Source organism: Opisthocomus hoazin, chromosome 8 (assembly GCF_030867145.1).
Source record: "Opisthocomus hoazin isolate bOpiHoa1 chromosome 8, bOpiHoa1.hap1, whole genome shotgun sequence".
NCBI classification, from domain to species: domain Eukaryota; kingdom Metazoa; phylum Chordata; class Aves; order Opisthocomiformes; family Opisthocomidae; genus Opisthocomus; species Opisthocomus hoazin.
The window spans coordinates 38170671-38188635 of NC_134421.1; the positions used below are offsets into that span (position 1 = coordinate 38170671).

Here is a 17965-nt window from a genome sequence, read left to right on the forward strand (position 1 = left end):
ATTTAACTGAAGTTGCCTTTGCCTGCAATCTCTAGGAGCTAGGGAGAGCTCCTAAATTTTGATCATTCATCATACTGGGTACAGAATGTACCACAGCCAGAACTGGCTTGAACTTCCCAAGGTAACAAGGATCCTTTTGGGTTACGTTCATTTAATTGGTCGTGATCTGTTTTCCCCTATGTGCCGTTAGCCCCAAACAAATAACACTATTAATGTTGCTGATGTGCGTGTGTGATTCTGTACATTACGCAGTTGGGATGGAAAAACTGGTAGGTTGCTGGGTATGAACATGAAATATGATAGCTGGAAAAAATACATTTCACTGGAAGTGAAAGGAGGGTGTTCCTTACAGTAGATTAGAATACCCATGTCTCTAAACAGTTGCACAGTTTTTGTTATGGAATTGGGTGTGATGCTTAGCTGAAGTTTGACCAGACATGAAGTCCAGAACCTCTGCAATGAGGTGTAATAAGCAGAAATTTTATTCTCTGCTAACTCACTAGAAAAATCTATAGGATGAAATACTAAGTCTAACTGCAAAATCAGAGAATGTCTTTCTGAGGGAGTGCACTGTCATCCATCTCTCCTAATCTGGCTCTGTCTTTCTGGAAATCCAGTCTGATTTTCATGCTGTAGGAGTTTTGAAAAAAACGAAACACAGTGTGTAGCTACTGTGATGTTAATTTGGTTAAAACAGAAAACAACTCTAATTTCATTATGATAGTGTGACATTCTGTTCAATGCAAATACGAGATATTTCTGCTCTTCAGAAATAGATGATCATAGAGTTACATCTTGTTTTAAGATCCGTGAATTATAGTAATTTGATGATAATACAATTCTTTTCATCTTATTTTCTGGGAACATGTTTTAAGAAATTTTGATGAACACATTTATTTGGAGCATTGCAATTTGTGATGTGGGATGGGTAGAAATGAATGTTATATCTGGAGAACATACTTTATTGGTTTTCTTTAACTAGAAATTACTTTCAGTTGGGGGAATTAAGAACTAATTTTCATCAGTCATGTGTAGTTAACAAGTGTTTACTCTGGAAAAGAGTCTTTTGACTACTGTCCTTAAATTTCAGGGCCAGTAACAAGATTGCCAACATCTTGTCTGAACATCTGAAGCCATTTCAGAGTCTAGAAACTTTGGACTTGAGCAACAACAACATATCAGAGCTAAAAATATCATCATTTCCATCGTTACAGCTCAAGTATCTGTAAGTAAAACTTTGTATTACTTTTTTTCTTTCAAAAAACTTGTTGGAAAACTTAGATAGACAGCTGTTTGTTAAGGTACTAAATCTTCTTTCAATTAGACACTCTTTAAGTATTCCTGCTTTCACCTGTTGAGTTTAACATAAGCTGCTATTTTGAATACATGAGTTGTTCAGATGAGATATTTTAGTTCCTGAACAGTGAAGGTTTTTATCTTGAGATGAAACAAATAGATGTGTCTCTTGAGAGAAATAATTGTCTAACAAAATGAACTTAAGTTACCCATGGTTGGGCTAGTCTTGAGTTACATGGGGTTAGGTGGACTTTTTTGAATCTACCTTAATCCTTATTCAGTAACGCTGTAATGCCAGAGCTGTACTGAGTGAGAATAAAGTAATGGGGTTGCAACATGCTATGTTTTGCCAATAATACACTCCTGCAGAGTAGAGCAAAATGTTGCTGGTAAAATACTGCTTGACCATAGACTGAGCTGTCAAAAGCTCTAATTAATATGATAACTGAAATTCCATTTATCAAGGAGTAGGCAGTGCAAGAGCTTTGTGCTTCACTACTTGGTATTAAGAATTTATTAAATAACTGTAAATTTAACCTTCTAGACATTGTTTCAACAGGTACGTTAACAGTAACCGAATAACCTCCATGGAGCCTGGTACCTTTGACAATTTGTCTACCACACTTCAAGTATTGAAACTGAACAGGAACAAAATTTCAGCAATCCCTCAAAAGATGTTTAAACTCTCCCATCTGCAGCACCTGTAAGTGCAACCTACAATTGACTAATTGTTTTCAGGTTTTCCAAAGCACTGGCAGTGCTTGAACTTTAACCCTTAATTTAACCAGAGGCAGAGTGAGACAGACACAGAAAACATATTACTACAACCCTTACTAACTCCAGCTTTCTACTGAACAAAACTATTCTTATATATTGGTGAGATGTGAACAGTCTTTGTGTTTAAAATCGTGTTTATCTATTAAAAGGAAAAAAAGAAAAGGCTGGAGAGGCAGTAGTAGCAGTATTCCTGTAAGAAGGCATTGAAAAAATACATGTGAAGTAAACTTAATGTAGTTCGCTGTAGCACTGTCTTACTTATTTTGTGCTGTCATGGTGAAATGAAGGGAATTAATTCGCTTCCAGAGGTATGACAATAAGTAATATGCTTGAGTAAATAGACCTTCATCACCTTCACTGATACAGTATTGTCTGTGAATATATTAATAAATAATAAAGTTATTTATTATGGAAGAGGATGGGGAAATATATTCCCCCCCTTCTTTTTTTTTTTTTTTTTTTTGTAGAAAAGTGAAAGGGTGCAGGAAGTTGGCGAGAGGATGAGCTAGGACTTCACTTTGTCAAATCCTGAATAATTATTTCCTGTATTGGATAGTCAGCAGTTAAAAACTATGAACTCTCTTAGGTAAACCTTGAAAGTGAAAGATCATAAGAACAACGAAGTGTTAGAATGCTTGACTGACACATCTGGAAACAGTGACTGTGTCTTTTCTTTACGCAAATGCAGGAAGAGTTTGACTCAAGCCTCAGTTAGAAGAGTGTGAGAACAGTCCTGCAAAGCTCAGGATTTGTTAACGATCTTAGACTTTCTGATCTTCAGATTTGACTAAAATTTTGGCAGTTGGCGATATTCTTGCCTAAAAAAGTTTTACTCGTTCACAATTTAATCGATAGACTGACAACTAGGTAGCTAGTCTGCAGTGAAGGTCAAAAATCTGTTATCACCTGGAAGAATTGTTCAGAGGAGGAGTGGGAAAGAACAGAGGGCTTTTCTTACTGAATGTTCTTCACTGCTTATACACATTTAAACACAGGAGGAGAAGTAGTGTTCTCTGTTGGGTATCTGTTATCAGGTAGGATTCATATCAGGCTACCAGAGAGTAAAGCTGAATTCTTTCAAGACTGAGACTCTAAAAAATAATTGGGGTGTATCTGTGCAGAAAGACTTAGTTAGGCCTTTACTTCCCATGGGGAAGTAAGTTTTGGAAGGAGAGGATTCTTCTTGGTTTGGTAGGATGCAGGCTGGTAGATCTTACTAAGATCTTCTTGAAGGGGCAGGAGAGGACTCATTGTATGAGGGCCTTTTGTTAGTGTTGTCTAATCCTGTCTCTTTATATTATATATCAATTGTTTGTAACAAATGTAACAGTTAATTTAGCAAATGACAGCTAGTTTTGAATTCACTGTTATAAAAACAGTTAACATTGTTCTTTGTGCGTATGTGAGGCTAGACTTCCCTTTTCACATAGCTCAGAAAGTCAGAAAGCTGCTTAGGGTTGGCCCAGGATTCTGAGTTAAAAAGGACAGAAACCAAGAAAGTATTGTGGAGAGCAAGAAAACAGAAAATACGCAGTAATACTGTCACTACCGCTTGCCCTGCAGATAGTTATGCCTTATAATTCCCTTCCAGGATACACATGGGTCCCAGCTTCTGTCTTACAAGGGATGTGTACAGTGGCAGAAGGGTGCCTGCAAGACCACGTGAGAAAGAAGGAAGGGCCTGTTTGTAACTAGTTGTGGAGAATGGCGGAGGAACGTATAGTAAATGTTTGACTTCAGATTAAGAAAGAGAGGGGGATCAGCCAGGATATTTAGTTTTGCCTAGTTATCACAGCTACAAATTTTAACTTTTTCTTTCTGACTGATTATTGATTGCAATTACAAACTAATCTGTACAGCCCTACTGCTGGAAAAACACCAGGAACTTGCTTGCACTTTTGAATTTGTGTATAGGACTAACCATGACATGATTCTTTAAATCTGAAAATGAAGGAACTACCAAGTACTTGTCCTCAGTATCAGAAATGCAGGTAAACTGACTCTGCTGTAACTGTAAATTTTACTGATGCAGGGAGCTGAATCGCAACAAAATTAAGAAAATAGATGGGCTTACTTTCCAAGGACTTCCAGCTTTGAAATCATTAAAACTGCAGAGAAATGGGGTTACCAGGCTCATGGATGGCGCTTTCTGGGGATTAACCAACATGGAAGTCTTGTAAGTATCAACCTTCTGCTGATAGATTCTGTTGATAACATGTCAAGTAGAATTGCACAAAATAATAGAGTTGCTTGATAAAATTTAAAGATGTTTTTGAGTTAAATTGTTCTAGAGTGGTTTGAAAAGCAGCAAGCAGTCATGGGTGAATGTGTAGGACAGCGCATTCTTAATGCATGCATACAACTCTAAATGTAAATAGAGGCTGTAATTGTCTAGCCAGTATCATGAAGTCAGATGTGGACCTGTGGCAAAGCACACACGCCACTGAGTTTCTGAACCTAATGTCTTTCACCTGTTTGTATGCATTTGTAGGCAGCTGGACCATAACAACTTAACAGAGGTAACCAAAGGCTGGCTTTATGGCTTGCTGATGCTGCAGCAGCTCAATCTCAGCCAAAATGCCATCAGCAGGATCAGTCCTGATGCCTGGGAGTTTTGCCAAAAGCTCAGTGAGCTGTGAGTAGCTTTTATTCTATTCCAGTTTTCAAAGCCGGGTACATGCCAAAGCATGAGCTTCTTACTGCTGATCTGTGAATTTTTCATAACAAAGTTTCCAAGGTGACAACAACTTTTTTGTACGTGAGACGGTTATATTTTGTTGAAAGAAGTTGAAGCCAACCGTGACTGCTTCATTTCACTGTAGCAGTTGTACTAAAGCTGTAACACAGTCATTTTCAAATGAAAGAAATTCATTCTGCGGTAATTTGTGAATTAGCAGAAATGATACAGAAGCTGTGGGGTCAAAAGTGGTGTAGTAGGTTTTGTGATAGTCGCAAGGGAAAAAACACTGCCCCCTTAAAATTCACCTGGGTTGAACTGAGTAATAAGCACTGCAACATAAACATTACAATACATTTTTTCCTTGAATTTGCAGAGATTTGACATTCAATCACTTAGCAAGGTTAGATGATTCAAGCTTCGTTGGTTTAAGTGTGCTGCTTGGACTGTACATTGGAAACAACAAAGTAAATTACATTGCCGATTGTGCGTTCCGGGGACTTTCCAGCCTACAGACTTTGTAAGTTGACAAACTAAATTTTCAAGATCAAAAAACTTAAGAAAAACCCTCAATGTTTATAGACTCCCCCCCCCCCCCCCCCTTATGAAGTATACAGGAACCTTTTGTTAACTTTCCCAGATCAGCATATGTTCTTCTTACGGTGGGGTTTTCTTCAGAATAGTTGGGAGAGGGAGGACGTCCACTTTCGTTAAGGCGGTGCACAGTGGATGGTGTAATTATCATACGAACTTTCAGTAGCATCATTATGGTAAAGGCATGTCTCCATTCGAAGGCAGCAAGCAGTTCTGCTACCCACAGCTTTAGGGATCTGGATCGTAGCTGTGCCTTGAATGAATCAACATTTTCCCTTATGGTAGAAATAAAGACAAAAATCAAAACTGTGTATTACTATGAATGCTGATGCTTGTCATGACTGAGCAATTGCTTTAAGCATTTGAGTGTTTTTTGAAATAGCATTTCTTAAAGGAAGGGGAAGAAAGAAGCGAACTAATCTAAATATTTTCCACTTCATTAAAATCTTCCAGTTGTGTACCATTGACCCATCTGTTAGCCAGATGAATGAAATGGGTGCCTTTTCCTCTAGGTTTTGAAAAGGGTGCTAACATTTTACTTTCAGGGGTTTGCTCACTCACACTTCGGGCATCTGGCAAAGATGCGATTCAGAGGGGTGTATCCTATGTTTTTTAAGTATGCAGAGAGATGTAGATCATAGAGAGGAAGTCAGAGACTTAGAAGATGTCTAGGAATTGTTAGACTATTCTTCATAGGTTTTTGTTTTCTCCTCTATCTCTACGCTGTTGAGTCTTTGCTGATATGCCATTCTTTTCACAAATCTAATCTCTTTATGCTTCATAGATAATTAAGCTAGTGCTGTGAATGTTGTAAGATGTAAAAATGATTCACTTCTATTAATAAAGCTGTGTGTTCTCTGTGTGTTAATATTATGAACTTAGAAAGGCATGAGTAATTTGTTTCAAAGGGGCAGCAGTTGATCCCTTCCTATGATGCTCCTCTTGTGGTCATCTGGTATCTGAATACCCTTGTAGCGGAATGTGGGTTTGTTTTCTAATGATTCTTAAAATTGTTGGGTTAATGATCTTTTTAGCTTTCAACAGAAAAAGTACTAATAGTCTTCAAAGTCTCTCACTAGAAGTTGAAATGAAATCGCTAATCAGGAAAAGCTTCTCTTGAAAAAGCAAACCAACAAACAAAAAACCAAACAAAAAACAACCTACCAGAAAACTATTTTAGAAATTCTTCTAACTAATACATCCTCTTGAAGAAGTACATACCTTGCTCTTTTTAATAGCTATTGTGGTTTCATTTCCCCTCCCACTTTAAACAGAGATCTGAAAAACAATGAAATATCATGGACTATTGAGGATATGAATGGTGCCTTCTCTGGCCTAGATAAACTTAAGAAGCTGTGAGTATTGCTACAATATTTGTATCTCATCATTCCTACATAAACAGATTATGTGTGTTTCAAGGGACAAGCCCACCACTTAATGATGTTGTGTTTTCCATAGCTGAGATGCTATTTTTTTCTCCCTTACTATTTTGTTCTCTATAAAATGTTCCTTTTCTATAAAAGAAATTCCAGATTTTTCAAGTCAAACTAATCTGAAATATTTAAAATATTACTACTACTTATGGAAATATTGCTCAAAGAATGAGGGTTTCCCATAATAGGAAGTAGTAAGTGCAGTACATGACAAAGGCATAGTGACAAGGATAGTCTTTGATAAAGTGATGCAGCATCCAGTGGAGGTGGCTTCATTGCATTGAAATTTTCAAATGTACATCTATGAATTAAAACGCTGCTTATGTGAATACATTTAGAATAATCGATGTCACTGAACTGTACACATTAAACATCTTCTAAAATCGTTGTGATATCTAGGTATTTATTCCAGGGGAATAAATGAGTATCTTTCAGAGATGAGACATTTGCTGCATTGGGGAAGGTTGAATGGTGAATATTAGTCACAGTTTAGAAATAAATGTCAAAAATACAATAGTTCCGCTCAAAAAATGCTTCCATTTTATTGCATCTTTTTTGAATAATGTACTTGTATTTTTCAGGATACTCCAAGGAAACAGGATTAGATCCATTACAAAGAAAGCATTTTCTGGTTTGGATGCACTTGAACACCTGTAAGTAGTAGAAACTCACAGTTAACCCAACATTGGAAAAAATGAATTTCAATACTAATTGAAATAAAAGTAGGACCAACAAGCTTTACTTATGACTTTGAACGAAATACACTTACTCTGGTTGCTACTGTGATCTTCAGAAGGTTCTTTTATTTTGTAGTTATTCTGACTATGAATTTTTGAATTAATGCAGAAACTGTTATGTATTAAGCAATGCTCTAAAACTCCTTAATCCTATTTCTCTAGTTTTTGAGCTAGGGGATCCTTTGTATATCACTAAGGTAGTAAACTATACCTTCAGTCTTAAATACCTTCAGTTTAATAAACTACTCTTTCCTGCTCTAATGTTATTTTTCTTTTTTTTTCTAGAGATCTAAGTAACAATGCAATTATGTCAGTTCAAGGAAATGCATTTTCACAAATGAAGAAACTCAAAGAATTGTAAGTTTCTATCCAAAGACATCACCTCTATTAAATATATATATCCACACAAATATGTAAATAAAAGCCTTGTAAGATGTTGCCTGATGCAGTGATAAACTCCCACTGTAATCTCTCTGAAGTAATGTAAAACGGGTATGTCGATGTTTGGGGTTTTTTATTTTTTTGTGATGACTGTATTTAAGTGAGATGGTGTACGACAGGAGACGTTAATTTTCTGCTACTTTTGATGTCTAGAGTCTTTATTTTAAATTGGCTGATCTCTAATGGGTATTAGATAACGGAGACTTTGATGTAGTGTGCTATAAGATCGGCAGTGCTATCACTGAGCTAAAGCTTACTGGACCAGTGAATGCAGTGCTGTAATTCTTTTTTGTAAGGACCTGGTTGTCAGTGCTTGTAATTGAGTCCTTCTGTCCTGTAGTAGTAAGGGGGCAGAACTTCAGAGAAGTCATGAAGTGGTCACTGGGAAGAATGTATTCTTCTAGTGAGTGTTTGGGGTTTTTTGTCATCTTACCCTCTTTTTCTGTTGATCGGTGCTGGAAAACGCTGTCACTGTTCCCTGTGTCTTGAGCACAGCTAATTCTTCCTCTTGCATATATCTTGTCTCTCTTCTATTCATATCAGCTTTCTCTAGTCAGATCTCTTGTCCTGAGCTGCTCTGTGGGTAATCTGTCAGCAAAATAAAAACTAACAAGATGATGCTGCTTTCATTATGAGCAGAAACTGCCTGAAGCTTGTCTGGAGCTTTTCATTTGTGTTCTCCAGACTCTTATCAAGTATTACCCTAGCAGCTGGCTCTCTGCTTCATCTTATGGTATTACGCCGTGTTGGGTGCCATAGAGAAAGTAATGAGGAGCCTTGCGTATTTTGTAGAATTATAGAACAGCCCAGTTTGGAAGGGACCTCAGAAGATCATCTGGTCCAGCCTTTCACGAAAAAGGGAGCCTAGATGAGATTATCTGGCAATCTGTCCAGTTGTGTCCTGAAAACCTCCAGTATTGGGGACTCCACCACGTCCCTGGCAAGGTTGTTCCAGTGTATGATTGTCCACACTGTAAAATGTTTCTTGTATCTAGACAATATTGGTTCATTCGAAGTTCAGTTTGATGTTACCTATATCCTGGTGTAGCTCCAGCTGCTCTAGAAAGCAGCAGCCATGCTTCTACCCATAGCCAGGGTTTATCTGCCTTTCCTCTTTCTTGAGTTGGATCTGGTTGTATTGCTTTATTAGTTTGCTGAACTCACGCAGCCAGCTGCAGGGCAGTTGCTAGATTTGACAGAAGAGAAGCAATGGGAGCACAGTGCTGACAGTTAGGGATTGACGTAGATGAGTTCAAGAGTGATGAAATGAGATGGAATGGCAGGCTAACGCTGCTCCAGCAGGTGTAAGATGCTACAAGATACCAGACTCTGAACACTTCAGTGAAATAGCTGTTCAAGATTTGTTGGGGTTTTTTTCTGTACTTTTCTTGAAACACCTGGTAGACATCCATTATGTTGGAGGAAGATGCAGACAGATGGTAGAAGTTACTTTCCCAGAAGTAAGATTATTTAGTATAAATTCCCATCTAGTAATTTTATTCTGAGACACCTAGGGAGTAAATCTGAAAATAATATCACAGATATCCACTGCATCAGGGTAGCAAAAAATGCTGTGGTTTCTTTGCCTCCTAAGAATAACCCCTGGAACTTCAGTGAAAGATGACTTGTTTCATCTCAGTGTGAACTGGTGAGCCAGCATCCCTAAGTTTTATCCATGCAGTATTAGTGTGAAAAAGAGCACAGATATGCTCTTCTTCAAGAAAAAAATCTGGTATCTCTTCATTTATCTTTAAAGCTATTTCTCTCCCTGGATGCATAAATTATTTTTGCTTTTGCTCCAAGAACAGGTAAGATTTGAGGAAAGGAATTGCATTACTGACTGTGTTTTTTAATGTTTTTTTATTTAAGGGTGATTCTGAGTTTTCAGCCAAAACTGAGAACTCTTCTTACTTCAGCTCCTGATTCTAGATGCTTCACAGAATATCACTTTGATATCCCCCCCACCCCCCAGTGAATGTAGCTATTCACATAGGTTAGGTAAGCTGATAACCAGGTCTGCACTTACTATTTCAACACTTGACTATTCTTTGGCTCCCCACTCCCCTGTTTAAGTATCTTCCCCAAGATAAATTCTGACTGAAATGGAAATGACGGAATGAAATTTTCTCAGATTTTTTTGACGTTGGCTTCCAGCCTGTATCCCTGCTGGACTGCTCCTACATGCCCATTCTGTGTGTCCTACTGCTGACTGTAGTTTTGTACCCAAGACACTGCAAACATGCCTGACTTCCTGGACTCATATTCGTAGCGGAAGCTGGGAGTTCAGGATAACATGTCTGCTTTGTAGAGTGTACGAGTCATGACAATGGTGTCACCACATCTGAGCTAAATAATATTGCTGCCTTTCTCTTGAGATACATGTATTTAGCCTAACAATTTAGTTTTGTTACTGACGTCCTGATACAGATCTGTATTAGAAACAGAAAAACCAAGCAAACAGGCTTTGAATATAATTGCTTTTTCTTAGGCACTTAAACACGTCAAGTCTCTTGTGTGACTGCCAGTTAAAATGGCTACCACAGTGGATGTCAGAAAACAACTTCCAGAGCTTTGTAAATGCCAGTTGTGCCCATCCTCAGCTGCTGAAAGGGAGAAGTATTTTTGCTGTCAGCCTGGATGGGTTTGTCTGTGGTGAGTATAACCTCTGTTCCTCATTCCATAGAAGAAATTTTGCTGAACGCGTTGATTTTTGCTGTGGTTTCTTTGATATATTTCAATTTCTCTAATAAAATGGAAAGGATTTAATACTTGTTAACGTTTCCTTCTCTGTTCCCAGATTGTGATGTAGATGCTCGAAGCTTGTGGCTTTGTACAAGATGGGGAGTGACAGCTTTTGAGCTTTTATTTTGTGTAGAGCTTGCTTACATAGTACAAGCATAGCATGCAGGGGACAGCTCAGTAGTTTGTGGTGGTAAATGTATGTGCCCCTAGATTTAAAAAAAGGATATCATCTAGATAACTATCATTTTTAAGTGAGATGTATTTTGGCAAACTTAGGATGCAATTTTTGGTTTTGATTATTTGTAAATTATTTTCATGCTTCGTCGGTCTTGAGGTTGTTCCAGAGCTGAGAAAATACTGGCCTCAGCTGTGACGTTTTTTACGTGTGCTTGTTGTCTACTTTAAAAATTATTTGGACCATATTAGTTATTGTTTGTATGTAAACTGTATTTTAAAACATTTGATTACCACAGTTATGCTACTGATATTGTGTTTCAGTACGCCAGATAGTAAATGCTAGTGAAGTATTTTTACTTTAGGACTTGAGAATTTGAGGTGATAGCATCTGCCTTAAAAATGAAATTTCTCTGTGTGTTTAGTAACATTCATTATCACCTGTGAGAATGTCATGTTCTCTATTTAAAGCAAGGTGAAGCTAAGCATTCAGACTAGAGATGTGTGTTTTAGTACTCTGATACATTAAGTGGGAACTTTGAAAATATCAGGAAATTAAAAGCCAAATGGATTTCATGTATTTTTGTTGTATACATAGTATTTTTCTTACGAAAGAGAATTCAAACTTTATAGTCTTTGGAGACAAAACAGTAACCGTATTTGTCTTCTCAATAACTTTTGTCTCATAGCAAATACAACTGCTTAATTTTTACTGTTGCCACTCATACCCCTTTTTCAGTGAGAAAGGCACAGAATATAAAATAGTGTACAAAAATGTTGTTTTCTGCCTTCCTATTGACAGTCAAATATTTAATATATAATGTTAAATAACGAGGAGATGGTGCATGATCAAACCACTGCTGAAAAGAAGTTGACATAGTGCAGGAAATTACAGATTACTCGATATCTAATGGAGTGTATATGAAGTAGACGTCCTTATTTATGAGAAACTCATTGTGGCAAGAAATTAAATTGGGGGATTTAAATACATATCTCTTATTTGTTAAGGGGGATCATGATCTTTCTTTTAGCTGCTGAATGCCATTTTTAACAAATTAATTTCAAAAGTTTTGAGATGTATTAGCAAAAAGAGATGTTCTAAGAGTAAGGTGTTACATTTAATATGTGAAATAATTGTCATGCAGAAGCAACTAGAAACTTTTAATACAATCAATGTGTTTCACTGTTTATCACTTATTAAAGTGTGCCATCACTAGCCATTTGGGTGTGCACACCTCGCCTTTTAAGTTTACAATAGCCATTTTTGCTTTTATAGAACTTTCAAGAGGAGTGTGTTAAGTCCTGTCTGAAATTAAAATAAATAATCCGTTATGTATAATTTATGAGTGTATAAAACCTCCAAATTGTGCCAAGTTACATTTTTGGGAACAGCTAGGAGATAGGAGGGAGTCATCATAAATTTGTTAAAGGAAAGCACATTAGGCAAAGATTTCCATATCTGTGATACTAAACAAACGGAAAGTCTGTGTAATTTGTGCTTCCTAAGATCACGTCTTTCAAGCTGAAACAAATATGAGACATTTCTGTAGTAAAGAGAACTGTGGAAGAAAAATAGAATAGAGAAGTGTTTTGCCTGTATGAATTACTTTAGTTTAACATGGTGATGCTAAAAGAGTATGGTTTAAGGGATGAATAGCTTGTTTTCTGTTACATAGTAGTCAAAGTGGCTTCTATATAAAGTGGCTTCTATAAAATAAGAAATATTTCTCAGAGAGCGTGTGCGTCTGTGTGTGTACGTGTTTGTATACATATGTGTGTGTCTGATACATGTATTCAAATACACTCTGAAATTATTCTGTTGTGACAAAACACATTGCCAGTCTTATCCTAGTGTTCTTCTGTGTTCTGTAGTATCTGCTTATTTGAGTGACCTTTTCATCCCCACTTCCTGCAAAATAATTAAGATTTTAAAATATTTTATTATTCCACTGATAATACAACTAAAACAGAATGAAGTGTGTTATCCTGTCCTTTCACAAGGCTAGTTTAAGTATTTGCAATGTTTGCTTACTTTCACTGACTTTGCACAGGTATGACTACCATTTGAAAACTGAGTTGATATAGTTTGTCGTAGAGGACAAAAGTCATGAAGCCCAAAGGGCCTTGAAGATTCTTAGGGCCCATGTGTAGGGTCCCAGATCAGGGGATCCATGTTGCCCTGTCGCTGGAGCGCAGCTTACGTCTTGCAAGTGTTCTGCAGGCAGCTCAAGTTCAGGCTGTCTGCACATCTAATTTTCTTTTGTAACACGCAGCATGGAGGTTCTTCAAGGAAATTACACTTTGGCCCTGGTCTGTTGTTCCCAAACAGATGAGGTGTAAGGAGGCTAAGGGGGCAAGTAAAACCCTGACTCTCTGCAGTGCAGGCAGTGTCTGCAGTAAGGAGTAGTTGGAGCGCAGGACTGCCTGCAATGCCTGTGAAGTTTGGGCTTGTGTCTTTGTCAGGAGGTGGGAGACATCTTGAAAGCTGGGAATACGCTAAGGCTGTTGCTTTTGGGAGACCAATCATTTAATTGCCCACTCCTTTTGTACAGGCAATGTACATGCAATTGACAGAATAAATAGTTTGAAAGGCAACTAATTCTGTAAACTCACAGAATGGCACTTTTACAGTAACTTTCTAGTAGTAAAAGGACTTCCAGAAACTAATATCTGGAAATTCTTGTGTGCTGCCCTGCTTAAGGGATTTTCAGCAGTGCTGCATCTGTAAGGTGGACCAAACAGCCACAAATCACTGGAACAATGACTTTGGTACCTGATTGTTCTTTGTGGGTTTGGGGAAAACCCTGGACTTTAACTTGCAGTTTCTGATGGCAGAACAACTATGTTTTCAATAAAGAAAAACTCACAGCAGCCTGAGGTGTTGTAAAGATGAAGGGTAGGCTTCATGACTGACATTCAGAATAGTTGTTATGGATGTCAGGGAATAGTTCTCTCCTTTTTAGTGCTGCTGTTGACCAAACTGTACACACAGTTTGCTTTTAAATATACTTTCTTTTCAGTAACAGATGACTTGACACAATAAACTCATAAATATGGCTTTTTTAAATGCCCCAAGGCCAGCAAAATTTAAAATGAAAGCATGGTGTATCCACTTTATAAATGCTTATCTGACTCTTCTCTGAAACCTGTGAAACAAGGCTTACAAAATCTTTCTATAGAATCCTTGGTCCTCACATATATATATATATTTTTTTTTTTTCTCTTCCTCTGTGTTACTTTTTCTCCCTTCTGTGCAGATGATTTTCCTAAACCACAGATCACTGTCCAGCCAGAAACCCAGTCAGCGATCAAAGGCTCCAATTTGAGTTTTGTATGTTCGGCAGCCAGCAGCAGTGATTCCCCAATGACTTTTGCGTGGAAGAAGGACAATGAATTACTGCAAGATGCTGAGATGGAGAATTATGCACACCTCCGGGCACAGGGTGGTGAAGTGATGGAGTACACTACCATCCTTCGACTGCGCAAAGTTGAATTCAGTAATGAAGGGAAATACCAGTGTGTTATTTCAAATCATTTTGGTTCATCTTACTCTATCAAAGCCAAACTAACAGTAAACAGTAAGTATGTTACTTTTTGCTTGTGGACTTTAAGTAGAATGATTTTAATCAAGATATGTAAACACGTTTTTTTCCTTTCTCATCATCTGTGTCTCTTGGAAGATGCCTTGATAAGCTGAGATTATTTCCTAAAATGTATCTGGTTCCAAGATCACCAGTCATTTTTGTATCTGGCCCCATTGTGCTGAACCATAGTATAGGATAAAACAAGTAGCAGACCCAACTCGTAGTAAATCTGACAAAATATGTATAACAAGATGGGAAAACAATCTTTTCACAGGAGGTAAGTGTATACTCTGTATCAAGGTACTATGGAAAGGTCATGTAGAAAGCTGTTAGCAGAAGTGAGATTTTGATGTAGGCAGTCTCACGTACTTCACAGCTCCCTGCCTTTCTCTTTGCTGGCTACTGATAAGTTTAAGTTGTATGCTTCTCCTGCATTTTTTAGGCCCAAGAAGGGTGTTAAGAATATGCTGTACAAAAAAAGGAAAACTGTTTCATCTATTAATTTTGGTGTCACTAACTTTTCTTTAGTGCTGCCTTCGTTTACAAAGATCCCCATGGACTTAACTATTCGTGCTGGGGCAATGGCACGTTTGGAATGTGCTGCAGTTGGGCATCCTGTCCCACAGATTGCTTGGCAGAAAGATGGTGGAACAGATTTTCCTGCAGCGCGCAAGAGGCGCATGCATGTCATGCCTGAAGATGATGTATTCTTTATTGTTGATGTAAACATTGAGGACACAGGCGTTTATAGCTGTACAGCTCAAAACACCGCTGGAAGCATTTCAGCTAATGCAACATTAACAGTACTAGGTAAGACATTGGCAATCCTTAATGGCATAATTGAAGAACAGAACTGTTGCTGAGCACTTTTAAAATCATCAGCTGATTAAAAATAGCTTTGTTACGCAAGTGCTGTATAGAAATAAAAATATTATGAAATAATTTGTATTGACACCTAAATCAGAAATATGTACTACAGCACACAATCACTATTATGATGCAAAATAATAAAAGTTAGTTATGTGTCTTAGTGTGTACACAATGTCTGGTATGCGGGGGGGTGGAAGGAGCTATTTTTGTTTAGAGACAGGAGATTTTGCTTAACTTCTAGTTTCATGACGTTTTGTGAACCATTTTTAGTCCAGTTCTCTGCAATCTTGAGCTTAAGGTAATCAACCGTCTAGGTCTGATCAATTGACAAGTAAACTGTAGGCTCTAAGTTCGAATTCCTTGAATGTGTTTTTTCTGAGAATGAGAGTAAGCTTCATTAGGTCTTACTGATGCATTTAATTTAGCTTTTCCTCTTGAGCTGTGAAGGAAAGGGACATGTTCCCATTCGTGCAAGGTCATTTAGAATATAAGGCTTATGCTTTCTTTTCAGAAACACCATCATTTTTGCGGCCTTTGCTGGATCGAACTGTAACGAAAGGTGAAACTGCAGTCTTGCAGTGTATTGCTGGTGGTAGCCCTCCACCCCGACTGAACTGGACTAAGGATGACAGCCCTCTCCTGGTAACAGAAAGACATTTCTTTGCTGCAGGCAATCAGTTACTAATTATTGTGGATACAGATGTAGAAGATGCTGGGAAATACACTTGTGAAATGTCTAATACACTTGGAACAGAACGAGGCAACATCCGTCTTAATGTAATTCCTACTCCCACCTGTGATTCTCCACAAAACATTGCCCCATCTCTTGATGATGATGGATGGGCCACAGTTGGCATTGTGATCATAGCTGTGGTTTGCTGTGTGGTGGGCACTTCCTTGGTGTGGGTGGTCATCATCTACCACACCAGAAGGAGGAATGAAGATTGCAGCATCACAAATACAGGTGTGTAAACTGAAGGTTTGCCTTGGAAAAGAAAAAAAATGTTTGTGGTTGCTTTGCAATGACTTTATTGTAGGAACACGTGTGCTTTGACTCAGCCAGAAGAGTGAATTGCTTGTTCCCTTCAGCACTTTGCTGACAAGTTTAAAAATGCTACTAGAAACTCTGAAGTATGCTGATGCCTTGTGTGTGTGCTTTGCTTTCGCACAGATGAAACAAATTTGCCTGCTGACATTCCAAGTTACCTGTCATCCCAGGGGACACTGGCTGAAAGGCAAGATGCATATGGTTCATCTGAAAATGGAAGTAATCATCAGTTCCTCACGTCTTCCGTGGGAGGGTATTTCTTGCAGCAGAGGGATAGTAATGGTAGGTATAAAATGTTAGGCAAATTTTCCATGTTCCTTGAGCAACTGCAGTTTGGCTATTGTCTTTCTAACTAGTAGAAATAACACTAAAGAAACATCTTCACTGAAGTTTGAGAGGGTGTGAAATTTATTGCTTGGGATTGCTTTGATGAGATAATAGCAGAAACTTGGTACTGTTCATCCAGATGTTATGGCTTTGCTTAAATCATAAAGCTTTTTTCTAGTCTCAAGGGTAAGCTTAAACTGATGATCCCATTTCCAAAGCAAGTGTCCAAAAGTAATTACAACAGCATGTCTTCCTCTGTTACAACTCGAAAAGGATGCTTGTAATGGAATGTGTGGATGAGTGGTAATACCAATGTAATTTTGGTATAATAAAACTGGTCAAACTTTCCTGTTAGAAAAGTCATTAGGGTCAAAGTCAATAAAGGATTTAAGGTGACTGCAAGTTAAAAGCTGCAGTACTTATTACTTATGCATCTGGCCCCTGAGAAGCCAGAACATACCTGGGGTGGGGAGGAAAAGCCACCTTGCTGGGAAGGGGTTGGGGTCGAGATACAGTCAGGAGTTGGGGCAGCTGGGAATGGAACAGTGGTGAGATAGTTCTGCAGTTGCGGGGTGGTGAGAGGAGCAGCCTTTCTGTGGAGCAAGAACCACAGACCACGTCCACAGCTTTCAGCAACCACTGAGCTGAAAGTCAGCGTAGCTGTTTGAGCATCCAGTGACTCCCTCGGACTCTTCCACCCAGGATTTTCTCATTAGCATTCTGTGCTCCAGAAGCTGGCTGTGTGGCAGAGCAGGAGCCTGGCTTCCAGTGCTTTAGAGGAAGGAAGTCCCTGGTTCTGATCCCTGTGATTGGGCTTGTTCTGTTATCAGGGGACTGTATAATGAAGCGAAGTGTGAAACATTCTCTGTCAAGCTAATTAATTGAACACTTGCTAGAATTAGAATTCTCATCAAAAGGTTAGGTTAAACTTAAACAAGCTCTAAATATACTATGAAGTTTTGTTGAACATACAGGGTTCTTGCAAGAACAAAACTTACTAGAGAAACTGTAAGCTGAAGCTTAAGAAAAGACTGTACACTGACACGTCAACTTTATTTTTAAGGTATTTGCCATCTAGATAACAGCAGTGAAACAGACTTGGAGGGTATTGCAGACCCGTTCCTATGCCACTATCCTGGGACTTCAGGGACTTTGTATTTAAAAGGAAACACATACGGCTCTGAGGCCTTTGAAGCATACAGTGCAAGTAAGTTGCAGGGGGGGAAGTGTTTTAGTCGTAATGTGATCTTGTGCGAAGACGAATC

At 38.2% G+C, this 17965-nt stretch overlaps 1 protein-coding gene across 1 annotated transcript in view; it reads left to right on the plus strand.

The window, feature by feature from the left end:
• Positions 1–17965, plus strand: part of LRIG3 (leucine rich repeats and immunoglobulin like domains 3) — a 42996-nt gene that overhangs the window by 19743 nt on the left and 5288 nt on the right. The window contains exons 4-17 of the mRNA XM_075428467.1: positions 1091–1225; positions 1856–1999; positions 4106–4249; positions 4565–4708; positions 5127–5270; positions 6619–6699; positions 7359–7430; positions 7800–7871; positions 10444–10607; positions 14129–14449; positions 14984–15265; positions 15837–16289; positions 16497–16655; positions 17764–17907. Coding sequence (XP_075284582.1) covers positions 1091–1225; positions 1856–1999; positions 4106–4249; positions 4565–4708; positions 5127–5270; positions 6619–6699; positions 7359–7430; positions 7800–7871; positions 10444–10607; positions 14129–14449; positions 14984–15265; positions 15837–16289; positions 16497–16655; positions 17764–17907 — 2459 coding nt within the window. The remainder of the gene's footprint in view (positions 1–1090; positions 1226–1855; positions 2000–4105; positions 4250–4564; positions 4709–5126; positions 5271–6618; positions 6700–7358; positions 7431–7799; positions 7872–10443; positions 10608–14128; positions 14450–14983; positions 15266–15836; positions 16290–16496; positions 16656–17763; positions 17908–17965) is intronic.